This window comes from Gavia stellata, chromosome 1 (assembly GCF_030936135.1).
Source record: "Gavia stellata isolate bGavSte3 chromosome 1, bGavSte3.hap2, whole genome shotgun sequence".
Taxonomy (NCBI): domain Eukaryota; kingdom Metazoa; phylum Chordata; class Aves; order Gaviiformes; family Gaviidae; genus Gavia; species Gavia stellata.
Window position 1 is genome coordinate 78,861,167 of NC_082594.1, and position 24,684 is coordinate 78,885,850.

At 36.7% G+C, this 24,684-nt stretch overlaps 1 protein-coding gene across 3 annotated transcripts in view; it reads right to left on the reverse strand.

Moving 5' to 3' along the window:
* NLGN4X (neuroligin 4 X-linked) overlaps positions 1-24,684 on the reverse strand; it is a 127,658-nt gene that overhangs the window by 72,017 nt on the left and 30,957 nt on the right. The window contains exons 2-3 of one of the 3 annotated variants that reach the window (XM_059816995.1): positions 9,569-9,628; positions 5,822-5,974 (exon numbers count right to left, since the gene is read on the reverse strand). In XM_059816995.1, coding sequence (XP_059672978.1) covers positions 5,822-5,974; positions 9,569-9,628 — 213 coding nt within the window. Of the gene's footprint in view, positions 1-5,821; positions 5,975-9,568; positions 9,640-24,684 lie in introns of all 3 variants that reach the window. The other 2 variants (XM_059817010.1, XM_059817002.1) reach the window with 2 other exon arrangements.

A 24,684-nucleotide genomic window follows, 5' to 3' on the forward strand; every position in this document is an offset into this window, starting at 1 on the left:
AGGAACAGAAAATGCTGAGCTGGGCAGAGGCAGGATCCTCCCAATCCCTAAAGTGCACAAGGAGTTAAACACAGCACTGCAGCACTCTACTTTGAATAGTGAAGTAAGTAAAGTAAAAGTGAAGTGAAGTGAAGTGAAGTAAAAGGAAAAGCTAAATCTTCCTATTTTATGTCCCAAAAGGATTCTATCTGGGGAATATATTTTGATAAATGTAAAGTTATACTCAAAGGGAAAATATGGCCTTCTAAAGAACATCAACAACCCTATATTATTGCTGCATGCATCCTTGGGGGTCTAGAAATCTCAGGAAGAATAATTCCAGAAGTATTTTTATTCAAAGGATAGAGAGGGATAATTAAAAAGTTGGAAAGTCTTGGGCCAAGCTGTCTGCTATTTTGCTGTAGTGCTACTTGAACACAGAGAGAGAGAGACAAATGAAGTACTTATTCCCAGAGCAGCTCTGTAGTCCTCCAAGACAGAGAGGAAATGTGGTTCTTCTGTATTCTGGAGTTACAGATAAATATTGTTCAGTGCACAATCTAAAGGTTTATATTTTAACCAGATGCAAGACGAAAAGATAGAGGCGAAGATATTTGTCTCTATCATCCAGTTAAAATGTTTTAGAGCCCCGAAGGTGTCCATGTTACAGCTACCACAAGTAAAGCCTTTTTTCTGTCTGGGATGCCTGCTTTCTGGTTAACCTGAGACTGGAAGTTTCAGTATTTCAGTTATAGCCAACAGGCAATCAGACTTCTGCCTATAAAAGATGAGGAAACCTTGTCTTTATGGTGTCTGCTAAAAACTGGTTTTAAAATTCAGAAGGTGCAGTGTTGTGTGTTAAACCTAGGTCTTTTCAAACCATAAGACTTTTACTAAGTTACAGGATGATCACAAATTCCATTAAATATAATTAAAATTATATTATATCAGAAAGCAGTAAAAGAAACCCATATAGTTTATATTCTGTTACCTTGACAAATATTCCATGGCTGTATAGATATTTCTTGAGGCCAAACTCAGTGAAGGATAGTTAGGTAAAGTAAGGGGTCTGTAACAATTTTCATTTTCCCTCACTTATGAAGATGTATTTCCAAAATCCAGACTTTCTTAAACATATGTAATCACTGTTATCAATTCGTTCCCAGGATCCCAAACTGGGATTTGTTCCCACAGTTTAAACCTCAGGAAGCTGATGCTAGCAGTGGCGGCAGCAGCAGCAGCAGTTGCTTCCTGCCAAGAGCAGTGTGAGGCTTGTGAGATACCTGGGGGGTGTCTAAGGGAGTTTCTGGGCCCCCAGCACCCTTGGGCTGCTGGTGGGGGAGGTACCAGCCAGCAGGAGATAGGTCTCATGAGAGGGGTGGGCGAGAGTGGGATGGTCACAACTGTCCTGATGACCAGTTCAAACCACAGGAAGCTGCATATAACCAACCCCTGGGGAATGCCAGCCATGGGGAACACCGCAGACAGTCTGTGCAAACAGGGAAGGCGTTGGTTGGGAGCAGTGTCAGCTGTTTGTGCAGCAGTTCACGTGGCAGGGCACAAGGGAAGAGCTGCTAACTCTGACAGTGTTTGGGCTGCTGCCTGTTCTGCTCACCCACAGGCTTAGGCTGCAGCCCCAATGGTCGCCCCAGCTAGCTGATGGCTGTGCAAGCCTATCCAGAACCTTGAGGTCTCCAGGGAAATAGAATTAGAAGAATAATGTCTTTCAAAAGAATTATAATTTTATAAGTGGGCTATTTTTTCTGAGAACTCTAAGACGACTGTGGTATGCTGAAAGAAAGTGGTGTCCACCCACTACAACTGCAAGGCTGTGGCTGAAACCTGAATGGAAGCACTACAGCCTACCTATGCTGACATATCCACCCAAACAGACCTCCCAAGGACTGAAATAGCTCTCCATACTTTAGGTTGCATGAAGCTCCAGTATCTGGAAGTCCCCCTAAGCAGCTGAAAGCAGTGGTGGATGTGATAGCTGCAGGTATGCCCAGATGGAGGAACAACTTGGACAAGTAGCTGTGTTACCAGAGGAGCTCAACAGGCAATGCAGTATCCAGGAATGTGAGCAGGAGATCGAAACATGGTACTGTGCACTGTCCCAGCCTGAGTGACAGCCCTACCTTAAGGCTGTGCAAGGAGAAGATAAGCCTGAATCCAACCTCGAGCTGTCTGACACAAGTAACTCACAAGATGAAGGAGACTGGACCCTTGTCTCTGCTCAGGGCAGAAGCAGAACCTTTCCCCATCCCCTGAAGTTCTCCTACATAACAGACACAATGTTCTGGGGTTGGAGAATGAAAAGCATGTGAGTAATAGACAGGATCCAGGAAAAGTCAACCATGCAAACTTGATCCATCCACCCACCTGCATTAGAACAACTGCCACCAGAAATTTGAGATTCCCTACTGAGAGCCAAAGCACCCATTTGCCATCCAGACAATTTCTAGAGAAGTTCGCTGCCTACCAGGAGCTCGCATTCATGACACCTCTGAGAGGCTGCCAAGCCTGATGAACTCTACAGAGTATGATCTGTTCCTACTGTTCCATGTAGGGTCTATTGATAATGCAACAAGGCAACTTAGACTGTATGCCCCTCAGAGCAATATTAGAAGGATCAGGAGCACAGGTGGTGTTCTCCTCTATCCTCCCAGTCACAGGAATTGGTTCAGGAAGGGACAGGCAAATTGAACAGGTGAATGCCTGGCTGTGTAGCTGGTGCCATACTCAGGGTTTTGGCTTCTATGATCATGGATGCACCTTTGTGAAGCCAGGTCTCTTGGGAGCTGATGGGATTCATCTGACCAAGTAAGGCAAGACCCTCTTTGCCAACAAGCTGGCCAGATTTATAAGGAGAGCTTTAAACTAGATTTAGCAGGGAAAGTGTATGGAGTTTTGGGTAACAGAAAAGAGCCATGGGCTGCTGGTACATTAAGAACCAATGGGAACACCTATGAAATGCCCCAAACGAATTAGGGCATTTTCCTCTAAAAAGGTGACATTGTTGATAGCCCGACTGAAGTGTCTCTATACCAATGCCTGCAGCATGGGTAACAAACAAAAGGAACTAGAAGTCACTGTGCAGCTAGAAAGTTATATTTTAATCATTGTCACTGAAACATGGTGGGATGAATCACACAACTAGAGTGCTGCAATCAATGGCTATAAACTGGAGGGGGGGTTTACCCTCTATATAAAAAAATGGATTGACTACACACAGCCATCTTTGAAAAACTGCAATGAACAGGTTGAGAGCTTATGGGTGAAAATTAGACACCAAGCCAACAAAGGAAACCTCGTGGCTGGTGTTTACTACAGGCCATCCAATCAAGGGGAGGATGTCGATGAAGCGTTCTTACTTCAACTACAGGAAGCATTATGCTCGCAGTCTCTGCTCCTGCTGGGGAGTTTCAGTCACCCTGACATCTGCTGGAAGAGCAGCACAGCAAGCTGTAAGCAGTCCAGGAGACTCTCAGAGTGCATTGAGCATAATTTCTTAATCCAGGTGATAGCCCAACCAGAGGAGAAGCATTACGGGGCTTGGTGCTTACCAACACAGATAAACTAATAAGAGTGGTCAAGACTCGTGGTGGCCTAGGCTGCAGTGACTTTAAAAAGAGTAATAAGGAGTACCCTGGGAACTACCGACAAGTCAGCCTCACATCTGTGCTTGGTAAGATTATGGAACGGATCCTTCTGGAAGACATGTCAAAACATACAGAAGACAGGGAGGTGATTAGAGACAGCCAACTTGGCTTCACCAAGAGTAAATCACGCCTGATTAATCTAGTGGCCTTCTAGCAACTGATGTCATCTATTTGGACTTCTGTAAGGTCTTTGATGTGGCCCCCCACAACATTCTTGCTGCTAAATTGGGATCATATGGGTTTGATGGATGGACTGTTAGATGGATAAGGAATTGGCTGCATGGCCACACCCTCAAGAGTTACAGTCATCGGCTCAATGTCCAAGTGGAAACCAGTAATGAGTGGTGTCCCTTAAGGGTCTACACTGGGACCAATACTATTGAATATCTTCATTCATGACATAGGTAGTGTGATTGAGTGCACCCTCAGGAATTCTGCAGACAACACAAAGATGAGTAGTGCAGCTGATGTGCTAGAGGGAAAGGATGCCATCCACAGGAACCTTGACAGCTTTGAGGAGTTCAACAAGTCCAAGTGCAAGGTCCTGCACCTGGGTCAGGGCAATCCCCAGTATCAATATAGACTGAGAGATGAATGGATTGAAAGCAGCCCTGCAGAGAATGGCTTGGGGATACTGGTGGATGAAAGTATTGGACATGAACCAGTAATGTGCACTTGCAGCCCAGAAAGCCAATCGTATCCTGGTCTGCATAAAAACAAGCATGGCCAGCAGGTCGAGGGAGGTGATTCTTCCCCTCCACTCTCGTGAGACACCACCTGGACTACTGCATCCAGTTCTGGGGTCCCCAGTACAAGAAAGACATCGACCTGTTCAAGCAGTTCCAAAGGAGGGCCATGAAAATGGTCAGAAGGCTCTAGAGGAATACCTCTATTATGAAGAAAGGCTGACTTGGGGTTGTGAGCCTGGGGAAGAGAAGGCTCCTGGGAGACCTTATTGTGGCCTTTCAATCTATAAAGGGGGCTTATAAGAAAGATGGAGAGAGACTTTTTACCAGGGCCTGTAGTGACAGGACAATGGGCAGTGGTTTTAAACTGAAAGAGTGTAGATTTAGTTTGGATAGAAGGAAGAAATTGTTTATGATGAGGGTGGTGAGACACTGGAACAGGTTGCCCAGAGACGCTGTGGATGCCCCATCATTGGAAGTGTTCAAGGTCAGGTTGGATGGAGCTTAGAGCAATCTTATCTAGTAAAAGATGACCCTGCCCGTAGCAGGTGGGTTGGACTGGATGATCTTGGAAGGTGCCTTCCAACCCAAATCATTCTATGATTCTATGATTTGTCTGGCTAGTATCATCCAGTGATTATCTGTGCAGTCCTAATAGATTTTCTATCTACTGCAGTTAATGACTCAATACAGACTGAAAGGAAAAGAATTTAACGTACCTCAAAGAAAAGATTTTTGGTCTGTTGTCATGGATCTAAGATTATTTTGTTATTCAAACTAATGCTGACAGGAGAATATTTATAAATGTCAAGAAGATGCAGCTCTTGTTCCATTTGAAAGACAGAAGTATTAATTTCTCTCAATATTATAATTCATTATTATGGAGTTCCTTATATTTAGGAAGATAATTTTACATTAGTCCTTGAAACCCCTTGACTCCATATTACCTTAAATTACATCAGTGTATATAGCCTGTTTTGTCTGTATTACCTCTACATCTTCTGCCCTAAATAACAATTTGCACCCAAAAATAATACAGATAAATAGTAACATTTTCCCTCTTTCTACCATTACCAACTGTTTTGAAACTGGAGAGTACTCATTCTTGATTGATTTTTTTCTTTTTATTTTATTTACATGGAATTGAGAAGATTTTAATGAGAAAAAGATACAAGTTATCAAAACTTATTAAATCACTGAGCCAAGAGCAAATATGATATGACATATTTAACATAAACCAGCACTAACATAATTATAAATATCCAGCCATTTTTGTGAAGGCAGCTGTCAAAAAGAAGGGGACATGTAGCCTAGCCCAGTTTCCATAAAATATTGAACAGAATTCAAAATGAATATAATACAGTCAAACTATCAAACAGCAAGAAATTTCTGTTTTAAAAACAAAACTGACCCAAGGATCGATGATCGATTGATAGATAAATTAAACAATAAAATATTTCTCTGCCATTGGTGATGAAGAAAAGAGTCACTTACCTAAAACACCCAGCCTGTAATTGAGAGTGACAACAATGACATTTCCATAACTTGCAAGAATGCTGCCATCAATCATATTGCCAGTACCCTCCATGTAAGATCCACCATGGATGTAGACCATAACGGGCTTCTTGCTGTTCTGATCATGAATGTCTGAAAAAATTCAAGTAAGGAAAACAGAATAAAGTAATAAAAAAAAAAAAAGGAAATATGGCATTAGCAATTTATAACATGCTAAAAATATTCTTAATTATTTCCTATGTTTTCAATGTCATCACTACCAATTTAATCAACTAGCTTACACAGTTCAGAATCATTCTACAAGCCTAATATTTATGGTTTGAATATCTCTTTTGGTTACTTCAAATACTGTTTCCTTTGAAACGTTCTCAGAACACTTGAAATGCCTTCAATATTACAAGGAATTTAATTTGAATATAAATGTCTAAAAGCCTAGAGAAAAATCAAATTATGGAATAATCTTGTCTTTTTTTAGAATATTCTGATTCAAGTATATGCCAATTTAGAAATATCTGTACATCTATTAATAAAATTACAATAATGATCCATACTTTCCCATTTCTCACTGAGACATAATTGTTGAAATTATATTCCCAATAGTTCGGTAAGGGATAATATCACAAAATCAAATTGTTCTGATAGAAGTAAACATAGTAAACTGTTCCTTCTTTCAAATATCCTAGGAGTTAACAAACAAAGAGAATTTCTGTGAATTCATGGCCCAGATTTTTTGTATCTAAAGTAAACAATGTCTTTTGTGTTGTACTTTTCCTTGTCATGGTAGCTAAGCCTTGAATTAATGCTACTTAATGGTATGGCTGATCTTTTGTATACACAGAAAAGTTCTTGACTACTTTCAAACAGATAAACAGCTGGGTATTTCTAAAAGAAAGTTAAATGCAATTGGTAGTAATATTTACATACTTTGGAGTGAGTTATAAAGATGCACTAAACAATGATTTGGGGTATATTTAGGACTGGATCCATATCTCTTTCTCTAATAACCAAAAAGTTAGGCTCCTGACCCCAGGGATGGTTCAGACTACCTAAATTAGGAACTTAGCTTCTCTGCAGTAACAGTGGGAACAGGGGCTAAGCTCCTTTAAAAAGCAGAGGGCAATTCAGAAAGTTGCCATTAGATATATACACCTTTTACAAATAATGCCGTGTATCTGCATGTGGAATAGGATATATTCAATCATATAATATCAATTCATATAGAATATGATATATTCAATCATATAGTACAACATACAAGGGAAAGCAGAGTCTCTGACTTTTCAATCAGGATTAAAAAAAAAACAACAACAAACCTGTGTTGTCTTTAGGGTAGGATAAGCATATCCTGGAAAACAGTGGAAAAGGGAAGTGGAGGAAGAAAAAGCTGAGCTAAATACCTAGAGGTAGGGAACCTGGGTTTGAAAGCCTTCCAAAACTCTTCCCTCTCCTCAGGTTTGTTAGGAAATACTCTAAGATACCAAAAATCTGATCAGCAATGAGACATCACATACATAATAATTTGTATACATGGAATTAATTTGAGCATATTTAAAGGTAAATTATGACTGGTCATATTCCTATGGCCCACTTTTACTTTACTCATGTGTATGCACTACCCTAAATATCAAAAATTGTCAGCTGAGTGCAAGGAACATATGTTCAGGCTCCAATGTACACCTGTCTAGTTGTCAGAGTTTAAGGCTTCTCGTAGAATCTGCCTTCTTTACATAAAAAGATACATACTTTACATGTTGTATTTATGTGTTGTACTTGAGCAGCAGAACAAAAGTTTCTGTGATAAGATCTTTTCAATTGTTGTGACTGTAAGAGTGCAGCCATTAAACATATCATTTAAAGCAATGAGGTACATTCTAGTGGATGTATTTTTTTAATTCTCAGCATTTTCAGCAAAATACATGACTGTTTTTCTTCTGTGAAGGCTCAGCTAAGCCCTCAAAAAATGAAAGCAACAATTATTTAACACAATTTTTTGTGTTACTGAATTACATTTCCCTTCTCTCTCCAAAGTCTCATGTCATGATTCGTTGTATTTAGTCTTTCCTTATTACATAGTTCTACCTCAGGGTTGAATCTTTCCCTGCTGAAGTCAATGGGAGGTTTCCTCTTCCCCTTCAATGGGAACATGATTAGCTTCAACATAAAGCAAATGAGCTCCATGTTTTATGTGTTTAGATCTAAAGTGAATGCCCTTGTTAATCATGAAACCGTAACGTTTTGTGAAGTTTTAAGAAGTCTGAATAATAATGTATTTATAAACCAACATCTGTCTTAAGTTTTTAAAGCAATTTTGGTTTTGCTTGTTACTTATCTTTTGCTTTAAAATTAACTACAGAATTCGGCATAGCAAATGATGATACTATAATTTTAAAAAATCGCATTTTGCTCAGAAATAGGAAGGTGATATTCAGAAAATAACAGTAATTTTGGAGTATTCTGCACAACATTTTTGTGTTGTAAGAAATAGTGTAATTCAGCAATGAAGGTGGTACAGTAGTGTGACTCAAAGACCAGAGATTTTTTTTTATCGTATTTTATATATAGATAGAGTAGCTACAATTGAGCTAATCTCCCAGGAAAAGAGGAGATATTGTCCTCACTGCAGTATGCATGATTCTAAGGGGAATAGAGAGGACAAATGTTTCAGAGTTATTTGAACTGTTGTCAGATAGAAGAACTCAGGAAAGAAGACATGGAATAACACTTCGGATTGGCCAAGCATGAGACGAATAAGAAACACATTGCTCCAGAAACAGACCAATAAACTACCCAAGGTTGTTATCTTCTCAATTAATTTGAAAATATTTTTCTTAATTTGGTAAATATATAAAATAAACTGTCAGTGTAACTTTAATGAAAAGGAAGGGTGAGAATAGAGGAAGATTTCATTATGTCTTTCTATTTTGGTGCATCCTAAATAACTTTGCTGTGCCAAGACAAGAAAAAAGTATTTCCTTGTAAAAATTTTGGGCTACTTCACTGTGAACTTTAACATTTCCTTTCAGGGAATCCAGTCCAACTCTGAGAAAAGTCAATGAAAATTATAGTAATTTATTTCAGTGAGAATGTGTTCAGAGTCAGAACGAATGTATCTCAGAGTCTAGCTGGTTACAGGAAAAAACAATAAAGCAACATCAACAACTTCTTTTATTTTTGTGTCCTGAAATAAACCACATCCTGTGAGGAAAAAAAAAAAAGTAAATAAAAATAGCAAAGACAAAACATAATTCAACTGCGTCAATGTACAGCATGTGCACTGGGGAAACAGTGGAAGTGAAAGGAAGGATATATGTGATATTTTTTATGAATTTCAAACAGGTGAATTTTCAAAATGTGTAGGAGGGAAAAGAGCACATGCATGTTTTTAAATTCCATTTTCTCAACCTAAGAAAGAACAGGGGGGAAAAAGTATGTGGTTTCAAATAATATTTATGTTACTCACTTCACAATTATTTGGGAATAACCTTTACACCTATGTCACAGGGGAACTGCAGTCATCTATATGCTAATTTGGATTTTAAAAAGAAAAACAATGAAAGGAATTTCTAAAGAAGAAAATAAAGAAGCACGTTGAAGTGTGCTTCTGCAAATAAGGGACTAAAAATCATGTTGAAATAACAGCAATAACAATAACAATTATTATTATTATAAAAATTAAAAAGTTTATGTTCATGCATCAGGGTCGAACTTTGAAAAAACAAAAAATACCTTCATCTTCACCACGATCATTACTGGTTATATCATCTGCGCTTTTCTTTGTGTTGGCTCCTGGGATCATAGTGAGGAGGAGAATAAAGGGAAAAAAGAGAATTCAAAAACAGTAGGTTCTCAAAAATATAAAAAAAACCACTAGTACAAAAAAAGGAAAATGTAACAAAAATGTCAAAATCTGTTACATTTGAAATTGAAAAACAAAAAAGATGCAAACTGCACACAAACATAAAATGTCAAGAAGAACAAATTGAAAATATTTGAAAAAATGTATCTTATTCTGTGACAATGCAGTTACTTCAGTTAAAAGTGATTTCTGCAAAAACAAAATTAATAAGCTATTAAAAAAGAATAATATAAACCAAAAAAGTATATTAAAAATTTAGCAAATTATTGTTTCTACATAAGAAATGTAATTTATTTCATTCTGTTCTGTAACCTTGAAGAAATAATGCCTTCAGTCACTATCTTCAATGACTTAACATTTTATTCATCCTCATCAGGATTTATTAAGAATTAGCGACAACCTGAATTTTAGATGGAACTAATGCAAATAAAATTACCATTGAGTCTTACACAACTTGAATGGACCAAGACAAACCATAAAGACCTCCTTAAAATTTAATCTTGCTTCCCATATGAGCAAAAATATATTTAAAACAACAGACTGTAAACAAAGGTGAAACAGAGTTGAGTCAATCCCAGACATGAAATTGGTCCAAAAGTAGCCTTGGCTCATATTATATCATATTTCATGCTCTTTAGAAAAACCTAGAAATTAACTGAGAACAGTTACTTACCATGATAAAGAACTTCCAGTTATTTATTAGAAGATTTAGGAAAGAATACATTATAAATTGTATTCAATATGCTTTCTCAAAATACTTTTGAGGTGTATACATGCGCACACACACACACAGACACACATACACACACATGTCTATACATGCCATAGCCTGTGCTTATGGGGAGCAAGAGGAAATAAACATAGTTTTCTGTCTCTCCTTGAGCAATACTTCTGGTTTCTGACCAAAAAAAAATTACACCAAGCTATTCTTGCATGCAACGTTTCCTTATACTGTGCTTGCTCCTGTAACAAGTAGCCCTCTGTAATGTAAAGGGTTACTTGTAAAGAGTGAAACATGAATAGGAAACTCAATTTCTAATTCAGTTTAGAAATAAACTACGGCTACTAAACAAATAAAATGGTCTAAGTCACCAGTCTAACCATTTTTTCCTGAATTGTCTTTATTTGGAAGTGTGTTTTCAAGCCATACTGGAAAAGAACAGTATAGTATATTAACTTGTTTATGTATGAGTTTGTGTATGGAGTCTGAATATGTCACAGAGACATCATATTTAGCTAAAATAACTATTTCATTACTTCCTTTTATTCTACTGTTTAAAATGTCCTTATATCCCTCAAAAATCAATGTTTCAAGTAAATCTCAGTCCATGATTGTAAGACAGAATGTGGTTAGTTGTTACTAAAGTACTTAAGATTTGTTACTATATACATTTAATATTCTGTACACTGTCTTCTTGATGCAGACGGAATATAGATTTTCTATAGAAATTTTCTAGAAACACTGCCATTATACATGCAGTGATGGTGCTAGTGAGTCAAAATGTGAAAAGCAGTGGCTGAGACTCCATCTCCACACAAAGCCTGCATCTTCAATGCAGTTGTACACAAGTTGTATATGTAGTATACGAGTGCATTCAATTATATGTATCCAGTACATAATTAACTAGGTAAAATATCACTGTCAATGAAATACAGATGTTCTCTAAACTATCAATTTATTTGAGAAATGTTAGATCCAGGCTCTAAATCTCAGTTACCATCCAAGGTTTGCCCCTTTTTTTTAAATACTTTTCCAAATTAGTTTTAGCCCTATGAAGATTGAACCCAGTGAGGTAGTCTTGTAATTGTTTGATAAAAAAAAAAAGATCATTGTATGCTAAATATGAAATCAACTACCACATATCATTCCTATGCATTGAAAAATAACAAAATCAGTGTGACCACATATATACAGTGCCTTTAGACAAGAACTGTCTGTGCAATGATTTAGACTGTAATCCATATTTAAAGTATCTTGAGTGAAGGAAGTAGATGTGTCCCAAAATGTTTTAGTTAAACTACTATGCCCCCCGCAAATCATCAATATATATCAGTAGCATATTGCAAGGATTTTCTCTCTAATGTGCTGTCTGAAGTGATTCTGGTTCAGTGTACTTCAGAAAGAACAATCCAAGTGTAATGAGAATTTAGAAAATGTCATCACACCATGCTACTAGATGTGATGAGACACAAATGTCACATAACACAGGTATGCAACATAAGGTTATAGGCAATATTTGGAACATTCTTTATTTCTTTCTTCAATCTTCACAGCTTGAAGAAATCATGGAGTAACCAATTTTCAGAACAACTTAATCTAATTCTAAAATGTATTTAATTGCAATGTGAGCGGGAATGCTGTTTCTCCTATGTGTTGCGGCACGATCATTTATTTGTCTATTGGTAACTGAAATATATTTTTACAACTAAGTTCTTGGATTTGAGGGGTTTTTAAATTCATTTTGAGATCTGATAAAATGGATTACATTAATGAGTTCTCAGTCTGGGTTTCTGTGTTCCTACCACATTGGGTTTTTTTCATACTGCGGATACTAACCATAGAATCATAGAAGCATAGAATCATTTGGAAAACACCTTTAAGATCATCGAGTCCAACTGTTAACCTAACACAAATTCACCACTAAATCATGTCTCTAAGCACCACACCTACACATCTTTTAAATACCTCCAGGGATGGGGACTCAACCACTTCCCTGGGCAGCTTGTTCCAATGCCTGACAACCCTTCCAGTGAAGAAATTTTTCCTAATACCCAAACTAAACCTGCCTGGCACAATTTGAGGATGTTTCCTCTCATCCTATCTCTTGCTACTTGGGAAAAGAGACCAACACCCACCTTGCTACAACCCCCTTTCAGGTAGTTGTAGAGAGCGATAAGGTCTCCCCTCAGTCTCCTTTTCTCCAGGCTAAACAACCCCAGTTCCCTCAGCCGCTCCTCATAAGACTTGTGCTCCAGACCCTTCACCAGCTTCATTGTCCTTCTCTGGACACGCTCCAACACCTCAATGGTTTTCTTGTAGGGAGGGGCCCAAAACTGAAGACAGTTTTCGAAGTGTGGCCTCATCAGTGCTGAGTACATGGGGATAATCACTTCCCTAATCCTACTGGCCACACTATTTCTGATATAAACCATATGGGTAATAATGTTGGTATGGAACTGCTTGAGGACAACAGAAGTTTTATTGTTGGAATTACTTCAGTAGCGCCAAAACCAGAAACATATTATAGTAGCTTCCAGAAACATATTATCTCATACAGAGAGGAAAATTGGAATTTTCCAAACATGTTGTCTGTTTTTTGTTAAAAATGTTGATTCATTTGTCCTGAAACTTCTGTAAGATGATATTCCCTGTCATAAGAAAAAAAAAGACTTGCTATTAGTCTAAGGTTAGCTTAAGGTTGTGCTTCAAGTTGTTAATCTAGGAGACAGAATGGAAATGTGACTCAGATTCTCCCGTGGGTCAGGAGAATTCCCTGCCTGCATTGACTACTTGTGCCACAGATCAGCGCTTCCCTCTGCTTTGGGACTTCTTTTGGGGGTGTTCAGGGTTGGGGCATTTTTCTTCCTCATATATATAAAAATCAGAGGAGCACCAATTTTAGCTTTGGATTCCCATACACCAAACTAACATTATCACTGGATTAATAGGATTGGCCCTTCTGCAGTCTAAGAAGTGTTTACTCATTCATCCAACTTGAAACATAAATGGTAAATCTTAACGTCAATTCTGGAACCAGCAGTAGAGCAGAGAGGAGGACACATAGCAGTGGTGATCTAGCACATTAAAGACTGAATTCCAGGAGTATCTCTATTAACCAACCTAGGGTTTGACTGGAGTTCTTGGTTTGCAAAGCTTGTGTTTCACTTTTCATGCTGATGAAAAGTACCAAAGAAAAATATTTCAAAATGTTAATAGGATAGGAAATAATTTTCTGAATGGTCAAGGCCAAGAACTATTTAATTACACAAATTAAATATGTTGCAGATATCGTAGTTCTACTGCAGATTACATTTGTATAAAAGTTCATGTTTTAGAAAGTTCTAAGAGGCCGTACTGTTAATGACAACTAGAAGAAGATGTGACTTCATAATGTACATATTAAATTCCAGGTGACCTCTTTTCATTTGTCCTACAATTCCATTCATCGCTGAGTGAAAAAGCCATGCCATAATTCCTTACTGAACTGTGTCAAACCTCTTTTGCAAAGGATTTTTGCTCGCCAGAAAATGTTTTGGGGTTTTTTTTAGGATATAGTGTGACAGTTCAAATACAGAATAATGTAGGCATATATGAGCCATTTCCAAACTAGTGCCAATCAATGTAGCTGTAATAAAGCAGGGTTTCATGTGGGCTACTTTTTTGCTCCCTAAGAAGCTCTCTGTGTAGTGCAGTTGTAAACTTTAATTCAGTAAGCATCTCTTTTTAAAAGGTTTTCATTCTGAAACACTGACCCATGTGCTAATTAACTTTTAAAAAATACTTGATTTAATTTATCTATGGATGTAAAGTCATCTTGTATTCCCAGATTCATTCTTGATGCCATGGATACATCTATCACAAATGAAGAAGTCATCCCACTGTAAGCACAGTTTCTGGCTCACATTTCCTTTGATAATGATGAAAAATATCATTCAGAAACAGATTTTCTGGGGTTGCAAGTCTTCCCAGATGTATTCATAATTTATGCTACATCTTCCTCCATTTGGATAATACGTATCATATATATGTAATGTAGTCAGGTCCCATGCATGCAGCTTACCAGTGCTTGCATTTTAGGTATCTGTTCTGAAGCCTCTAATGGCAGCAAAAAATTATCAACTACTGCTTAAGCTGATGCTATTTCTTTGCATTTTATATGTAATTGCTCCATCTGTCACACAGTATACCTCTTGACCCCATTTAGTTTTTGGAAAATGCTCAGTTTTCAGAAATCACACAGCACATTATTAGTTGTATGACCTCCCAGTTTCACGTAGAACATGCTCAACCTTCTGAAAACTTTCAGCTCAAGCCAGATTAATACAGGATTTAATAGTCATTCTCTCAGTGATATGTCTTATTTATACAGCCATTTCAATAGATCTCTGAAGCTTTTGGTTTCCCATCCCATGATAACTATTATAATTTTACAATCAGCTCAAGTCAACAGTTCATTACAGTCTTGAGAGAACAACAGGAAAGCAGAACTGTACTTTCCTTTCTGCATTTGTCCCAAAACTGGTGGGTTAGCTTACAGTGCACAAGCCTTAAGTCATTTCACGTCCAAAAAAGGGGTCTATCAGTGGGGGAGTCTGGCTGTCATAATACTGTCCCTGGCTCACGGCTATGGCCAAGGCTCTCCAGCTACCTTTATAGCTGTACCAATAAGTTCTCATTTGGCAGTTGAAGAAAGATCAAACGAGGCATTTGGCATTTCAAATAAAAGTGGAGGAGAACAATTATTGAGAATTACAGCTTGTCAAAGTGTCTTAGAAGTTGACTGTGGATCACCTACGTTAGGAGACATCACAAAGAAAGGCAACATATCTATGTACCTGTATTTTTAGAAGCCTGTTGGTTTGAATTGGAGAAAGAGAAATATATGCATATTGTCTAGATTTAAATAACCTTTATTTCTTAATTATTTACTGAATACTGGTGACGTGTGTGCAATTGTGTGTGGATGTATACATATATGCAAATATATACACGTACATGTGCATGGAAATGCTCTATGCAGTTAACAGTCTTCCAGAAAGAACAGTTTTATTCTCTGGCACTCCCTTCCCATAATGGTGTTAAAATGAAATTATAATCTGTCAACAGTGTGCATAACTCCAGCAAACAGCCACATTCAATGATTTCAAAGCATTAAATTAGATGCCTTCCAGTTCTCTCCTAAATAATATGAAGACTTAGATTCCTACTGTTCTAGGTAGTTTTTAATGTGGAAGCCAATGAAAGCTCAGAATTTTACTTATATTTGCCTGAATTAGATTTGTTTGGTTTTGTTTTAATTCCTATATTATCACTGAATAGCAGAAGACACATGATTGCAGTGGTCATTATCCTGATAGTATTAACAATAACAACAACAAAACCATTTGGGTTGCAACTGCTAGCTCTGCATAGCAGCAACATATAACTAAGGAACATGTAACATAATTGAATTTGTGTTCTTAATGACTCCAGCTGCAACACACACAAAAAGAATAACCCTATAATTCCAGACCACAGCAAATGTGTAGATGCTGCTATATAGCCAGGAAATGTTTCTTTTCAAGAAAAGAGATTTAAATTACAATTTTGTGTCATATTTGAAATTGGAGGGACTGTAAGAAAATGCAGAAAAAATCCCTAATTCTAATATTACCTCAGCTCTGTACTCTACGTTGCCTATAGTTTTCAATTACATGATTACACTTACCTTTGTTTTCAGAAAAATTGCTTGCATCTCTCCATGCATTAACTGTTTCACATACAGAGAATGAAAGCGGGATGAAATTCTTAATATTTTATAAATGGCAGGACTCTGTATACTGTGCCTCCCAAATAAAATCAGAAATAATGACTGCTCCATGCCCTAAACTGTGTGCTTCCCACAAGCTGTTTTCCTGGACAACAATAAGTGCATTAAATCAGTCCATCCTTAAGTTTCACATGCTTTAAATGAGGTTATATCTTCCAACAAGTTAATACAGGTCAATGGAGTATATTAATTGTCACACAAAGTGACTGTGCTGTCCTGTACAGTTCCACAGAAGGATACAAGCACTTTTCAAAAGTAGGGATGTTGTAGAAATAATTATTTACTATCATTTAATAAGAGTTATTAGTTCTGTGATTGATATGGGAGTTCCTTTCGTTACAAATTTATTCCACACCAGTATGTTGATATGGATTCATCTCAATGAAGAAAATGTAATACTCATACAGATTCCAGGGTAGGGAAAATCTTCAAACTATCTGTATAGATCATACGTGATCCTGACCACTGGTTTAGAACAAAAAGAGCTATGTTGCTACATGAAGTTTTGGCCTGTCTACACTCTGATTATACTATTTTGTATTCATCAGCTAAATGCTATTGACTCTTATTCCAAGTAAGATGAAAAGATAAAACCTTGACTTATGTAACTTTGGGCAAATGGGGTATCTTTTCCCTTTTGTCAAACTTTTGAAAGCTTCCTATTAATTTAATTTTAGGAAAGCGAACCATTCATTTTAAGAAGATTTTTAAATATAGGTCTATGAGGAAGATAAACACTGGCATTTACACTGCACACTTGTCATGGTTACTAAAAGAAACACACCTGAAAGCTATTTCTTATTCTGAAAATATTTGCATTTATTAAGATTGTATTTATTAATCCCAGAAAAAATTATCAAACTAGTAATTTTTATCTTTCATCCTGTGTTAATCCATTATGGTATATTCTTTACCAACAAAATGACTTTGAATAAAAATTACTGAGAATAATAATTTTTAAAACTATTAAATTCAGGTTTGACAGATTGCTTTTATTGATAATTATTAATAGAGAAATCATTATTATTTTAGAAGATTAATAACTAATATAAAAATGAGGTCGCTACATAAATTCATTAATATTTTTCATAAGGATTTTTGTTACGCAAGTTACACCACATCTAGAACTTAATGTCTTCTAAATGCAGTACATTGCTTAGACATAACTGTCTATAATGGCTCAAAAGAAAGAAGGCATTGTGCGGCCTATCCTTTCAGTGACCTCCAACAGATAAGGGGAGTGTTTCTTGCACTTCCAGTGTAACTGAATCTGCTCTATTTGATGGAGGACTGGACTGAGCCTGCAATGCTTACTGATTGAATAATGAAAGACTCATTAAAAAGCATAAATCTACCATATAGTTGTTTAAATTAATTCAGACAGAAGCATGTATTTTTCTGTACAAGCATCAGGAGGAACACTGTCAGAATGAAAGTGTGGCAGTGACCTCAAATAGCTTACATTTCTCTGCTAAATTGGTGCACTTGATGAGGTGCGAATGTAAAAATGCTAACATGACTGAGTGCACAATACTGCTATGTAGAAGCACAGCATTTGCTTTCACCCATCTCATCTCCGTCATCAGCGAAGCTATTTTGAATTTGGAAAAGATACATACCTACATGCTACTTTCTTGAATTACAACATCCAAAATATAACAATCAGTTTGATATACGGAAATGTTTAAAAATACACTCTTTCCCTTTGTGTTATATATACTGGCTCTGTGCTGGCAAAGCTCTTAGGTGCATAGCTTTAAGCATGAGAAGTCCTGTTGACTGCAAAGAAAATACCAGTATGCATAAGCTTCAGCACTGTGATGAAGCTGGCTTCAGTCCTGTCTGAGGACCGAGAACATGAGTAAGTCTACAGGAAACACTACAGTAAAGATCCAAGAACATGAGAGCCGCTGTAGGATATATAAATCCTACTGCAAAGTTTGTCCAGAAGTATGTGTAATATACTGCACTGGCAAGTCAGAGGGTGTGAGATATGGGTAGAGTACAATTAGTTGCAGAGGGGCATGAGGTTGTTAGCATGATGATTATACTACAATTAAGTGTTCAAGAATGTGTAGGACTTCTAAATTAGAAGGCACAAATCAACATTTGTTATTAAGCAAAATTCCCAAGGCTAGATCTAACGACACTCTAGGTAATCTAGATGATAACTAGACTTTGCAGAAAGAATTCAGTAATGTGGACCTAACACTACCTATAACTGAAGGGTGAGTACTTTCAAAGAAGCTTAAGAGAGATAAGTACCTATGTCCCATTTAAAATGAATGTGAATGAATGTGTAAAAAAAAGTGAATCAACAGCCCGTTTTAATAACTAAAGGTAACTGTTGCACCCTCTCCGCAAACAGCTGAACAACGCAAGCACATACCCTGCATTTAACAACTGCTGGTGAAGTTTGTGCAAACTCTCCCTTTGGGCATTGGTAGGCACCACTGGAAGCTGTGAGCTGAATAATCAACTCTTAAGAATACCTCTAATTATTTGATGCAGCTATTTTAATTCTTCATTTTGAACACAAGCTCAATTTGCAGTTGCCTTCGGAGAATTCAGGAAATAATTGTGTTTGTTATTTCAGTGGATCCTGTATTGATGTAGAATGTAATTTTATTCCATGTAATAGATGATATAATAGTTTCGCACCATATTTACTTCTAATTTTGATGTTTACTGGATCTCTGACACTTTTGTTTTTATTTGGGAATCATGGAAGTGTTAATTACAGGTAAGTAGGAGGTCTGTATAAGACATCTGAAGGAGATACATGCAAAACTTCATTCACGGCTTTTTTTTAGTCTTTTTGTTTTTCAACACATAATCCAGTGTTTTCAATTTTTTCTCTACTAGTTTTCAATGATATCTTTATCTACACACAGCAATGTATTAATACCTACTGGAATTAGCAATAGCAAACCAACTAAACAATTAGACTATCAAACAACTAAAATGTTAATAAAAGGAGTTGAAAATTAAAAGAAAAGATGGGATAGAATATACTATAGCTATTTCAGGGAAAACCAGATCTAAGATGGATATGATGAAGAGCTTTATAATCTGAAATATGAATATTCTAATACTTCCAAAAAAGAGTACAGGCACAGAAAAGATTTTCTCTAGGACTGAATAGCAGATGCCTAGGAAATAAGATAGAAGCTGGAAAGGAAGGCTCTTTTAAACATTTTATTCATTATTACTTAGTACTGAAACCATATATGACTTTGCCAAACAAAAATCAGTCTCCTTGTCCCAAAGAACTTACACTGTGAGAAGATACCAAGGAAAATACTGACTGCCAGGTCTTCTAAATAAAACACACAGAAACCATACTTTTAAAGAAGGAAATCTTGCATTCTACTTTTTCATTATTTCCACAGAAAGATAGTTGAAGACCGCAAGATATTAGGATTGGGTCACTTAGAAAATGTGCAGCTCTATCCAAGTCAGGAGATTGATTTACAGCGTAACAAGCAAGTTCATGAGCAGACCACTTCCCACTCTCACTAAGACCCTGGAAATTAAATGGAGCAGATCTAGACTTAAACAAAAAAATCTAGAAACAGAACAGAAATTACTTTTATGTTCATATTATAATTTGTGAGGTTTCAGCACGCAAAGTTAGCTCATGCATCATTGATGAAGGCTAAGCAGTTGTAGGACTTTATGCATAAAGTCATCAGAGCATTTTGATTTTCATGAATTTATACTAGCAACAACTTTAAAAAATACATTCAGTCCATCCTAGTTGGAGCTTGAAAATGCAGTATTTCTGGCAATACTTTTCTGTCCTCAAATTGATAAGATTTTTGGATGTTTTCACAGAAAAATATTAGGGAAGAGGGATGAGGAGGGGGAAAGCACGGACTGAAATTGCAGCATTCCATATTATTTACATTCTAAGTGCTTCAAGGCATAAGTTCTGAGCATATGATGAAGCTGTGAGATTTTATCTACAAATGTTAAAGCTGAACAAGGATTGTTTTGATTCATACATGCTACATAATTATTAATTATATTAAGCTAGCATCAAAACATCTGGTCAGAATCATGATTTAAACTTTCAAACTTCAACACCACAGCACTGATCTCACTAGTATCTGATCCATCTAATCTCCATTACCTGATAATATCAGTTAGCTGGTTTTGATGCATACTATGTTTGTGGATTACAAATGTGTTCTGGTGGAATAATCTTTTCTCTATTGACCAAAATTAATAAAAATTCATGTCTCATTTTGGTTTTCCATTTTGAAATGTTCCAAGCACAATTTAAGCTTAGTATTTTCAATGTTGGGTTGCTTTACTCAAAATTTAGAAAGGAACAACAGTAGTTTGTAAATTAGCATTATGTGACAGAAGTAGGAAATTAGAAGCAAATAATAAAAAGTCCCGTATGATATAGTTACTACATGGCATATGCCATTTGGTACCATATAATATTATATAATGATATAATATCAACATAATGTAATATGATTTTACTACTCCACCTGAAGAAAGACAACTTGAATTTTGCTTTTAAAGGGAATCATATATGAACTATATAGAATTGTATGTGAAATGATACAGCTTATGCATGCAATTACTTCTGAGAAATCAAATTCCAGTCCTCTTTGGCTGAATATAAATAGTTTTTGTGAAAAGGAAAAGGACGAGTTTTTCTTCTTTTGGTTTATTTAAGCACTATTATTGTATGTGTGGTGATGTTATCTGTTGTGATGTTATCTGTTGTGATATGTACTTCAGTTCCTACAGGAAAAAAAAAATAGAACTTAGTACTGCATTTGTATTCAGCTGTAAAAGAGATCTGAATGTTTCCTTGTCTCAATCAGTGCAATTTACAATTTAAAACACCTACCATCTATTTGAGGAAATTAACTATAATTGGCAGTTTTGCTCAGGAAAATAAGACATGGAGCTTAAGTCTATTGAAGGTCACTGATAAAGTGAGTTAGAGAGGTTGTCTGAAGGTAGAACTGGCACGGCATTGGTCCAAATTATACCTGCCTGTATGTTATTACTCTGTAAGTTATATCAGTACTGAAATACACTTACAGGAACAAAATGTAAATACTGGCACCACAGCCAACTTCCCTACCACTAACAGCATCAACAAGAAGGTATCAGACCTAAAAACACAGCAAAAAAGATCGCTGTGATCAAATCTCTCAGGGTATAGCTTCAGTTTTCTCCTGGCATTGACAAAACCTCCTGTCCAAGCTCAAAGCCTCCTGACAAAGTCTACATGGTGTAGTAGAATGAGCTTACTCTGTGCACTTCAATTCTCTCCTCCACTCTAAAGAACACCCAGTTTCTGCCAACTGTTTTTCACCTGATGCAAAATTTGAAAGGAAAAAAAGCACCAGGTGAAAGGTGATTTTTGTAGTAGTTGCTCTGCTGGGAAACTGCCAAAAGGCAAATTTCATTAGTTTCACTGTGTGTGTATGTGGTTGCACATGTGTGTCTTTGTGACATTTGCCATGTTCTCACACTCTTTTTAACCTCCCATGCCTGGATCTTTTAGACACACAGGAAAATGCTGAGAATGCCCATTGGATTTTGTTTTGCTTTTCAGGCACCACAGTGGGTAATTTCATACTTCTTACCAGCCAACCCTGATAAAATTGGCCATAAAAAGCAGAGGAAAGAAAAGAAAGAAAATCAAATGAGGCAAATCATGCCTGACTAATCCAGTGGTCTTCTACGATGAAGTAACTGCATCATTGGATAAGGGAAAAGCTAAGGATGTCATCTATCTAGACTTCTGTAAGGTCTTTGATATGGTTCCCCACAACATTTTTGCTGCTAAATTGGAGAGATATGGGTTTGATGGATGGACTGTTAGATGGATAAGGAATTGGCTGCATGGCCACATCCTCAAGAGTTACAGTCATCAGCTCAATGTCCAGGTGGAAACCAGTAACGACTGGTGTCCGTCAAGGGCCCATACTGGGACCAATACTATTTAATATCTTCATTAATGACATAGCGGGATTGAGTGCACCCTCAGCAAGTTTGCAAATGGTACGAGGTTGAGTGGTGCAGTTGATATGTTTGAGGGAAGGGATGCCATCCAGAGGGACCTTGGCAGGCTTGAAAAGTGGGCTCCTGTGAACCTCATGAAGTTCAACAAGGCCAAGTGTAAGATCCTGCCCCTGGGTCTGGCAATCCCCAGTACCAATACAGACTGGGGATGAATGGATTGAGAGCAGGCCTGCAAAGAAGCCCTTGGGGATACTGGTGGATGAAAACTTGGACATGAGACAGTAATGTGTGCGTACAGCCCAGAAAGCCAGTTGTACCCTTGGCTGCATAAAAAGAAGTGTGACCAGCATTACTGAGGGGTGTGTTTCTATTTTGCACGTTTTCTAAAACCTATGACACGTTGGTTTTGGCATATGTTTAATAATTCCTGCAACAAAACTATGATGGGACATTCTGCAAAATTTGCATCTAGAGTTCAGTGCAAACAACTTTCTATATTTTAGCATTTAAATAAACCTTTGCTGTCACCCACATTTTAACTCTGATGATATAATTTTCCTAGTGATCAAACTGCATTACCCTTCTCTGTCCCATATTGACTTTACCACATTTCATTTTAGTATCTCATTTCACAGGTCTCTACATGGCTGACCTCGGCCCTTTATTATCAATTTCTGTTGTAAAAAGCAGCAATTCCAGTAACAACCCTTGATTTGTGATTCAGACTCTTGCCTTTGAAAACAGCGTCCAAATCCATTAATATCAGCAGTATAGTACAAAACAGACCATTAAAATAATTTATAATGTTCCCTCTCTCAAGAGTAGCTCACAGATTTCCACACCAAGCAAGAGACATCTTCTGACAAGTTATTTTCTTCCCACTCTTTCTTCATTCCTTTACATGTTACTGCATCCTCTAGCGCCATCCCTTTCTTCACAAGGGTTAGCTTTCTAAGATGATGCTCTTACTTCTTCCTTATGAGACTTTGATCCTTCTTTTCCCTCATTCTTTTATTTCATGATGCTCTATTTTTTCAGTTAACTTTACCCTTGGGTCATGATTAACTAACCATAATACATATTCTACTACCCTAGACTACCAAAATCAACCCCATGCCATCTTCAGTTATTGCCCACTTCAGCATTCAGTAATAACTGAACGCTATTTCAGTTTCTCTGATTTCATATTTGTTAATATTACTTTGTTCTACATTTACTCTCTTTTTCTTCTCTAGGTATCTAGTCTTACGAGAAGCAACAAGATGGATTTCTCTCAGAGTACCCAGGAATTAAAGACACATAAAAGAGAGCTACAACAAGCCATATTTTGATAAACTGAAGTGTCAGAAGATTAAACATTAGCACCTATACCCTTAGATGTATTAAGGATAAACCAGTATTTTAATCTCAAAAAGGGTTTGAGGATAAAATTATTGAAATAGTGAAATACTTCAGTGTCTAATTAAAATAAGCTATTAGAATAGAAAATTAGTAGGAACAGATAATGTGCATATTAAAATTAAAAAAAAATGTTACTATAACCTAAGGAAAAAAGCAATTAAAAGTATCGTAAAGCATTTAGATATATTGATAGACAATAACCCACAGCTGTCTTTAAAGAAAAAGCATCACTCTTTGATCTGCTAGAAATCTTTAGGCCTCTCCATAGAATACTTGATAAAAGAAACTTCTCGATAAAATTTATTTGGGTTTTCAAAAAGACCTTGATAATCCCTTTTCCGTAGGAAGATGTTGAGAACATAATTATTCACAGAGAAAGAGGTGAAGTAATGCCATGGATTAAAAACAAGCTACACAGAGTATGTTAAGTTGTAACCAGAGGTCAATTTTCAATGTAGCAAAAGATTAATGGTGTAGTGAAATATTCTCTATATTAATCTGATGTTGTTTAACATTCTGTTAATGATCTGGAAAAAGGGATGAATTATGATACTGTATAATTTTCCCGTAACAGAAACTACATGAGCCGAGGCCAGAGAGAATATGAATATCTTCAAAGAGAGTTTATAAAGCTAGATGAATGACGGATGACACTTGAGGTGCTACTTTTTGAACTGAAGACAAACATACATCTAAATGCCTATGAAATATGACCTATTCACTCTGCAGTCAATGGAGATAAAGAATGTCTGCCCCGGGTTAAGATGAATTGCAAACAAGGGGTGCTTTTTTCTCTTTTTTTCTCCCTGAATAAAAATTAAGCTTAGCACAGAGATGGAGGTACCTATACAGTAGTATGTTTAAAAACTAGTAGTCATGCACAGTGGAAAAAATAACTTGAGCCAAATACACAATTTTTATATTCCAAATTATCCATAACTTCCAAAGAAAAAGGCTTCAGCATTACTCTAGTCATAGCAATGAGAACCTTAAAAAAATAGCCAAATACAACACTCAGAATGTCAAAGCATAGCATGAAGTAATTCTGAAAATAC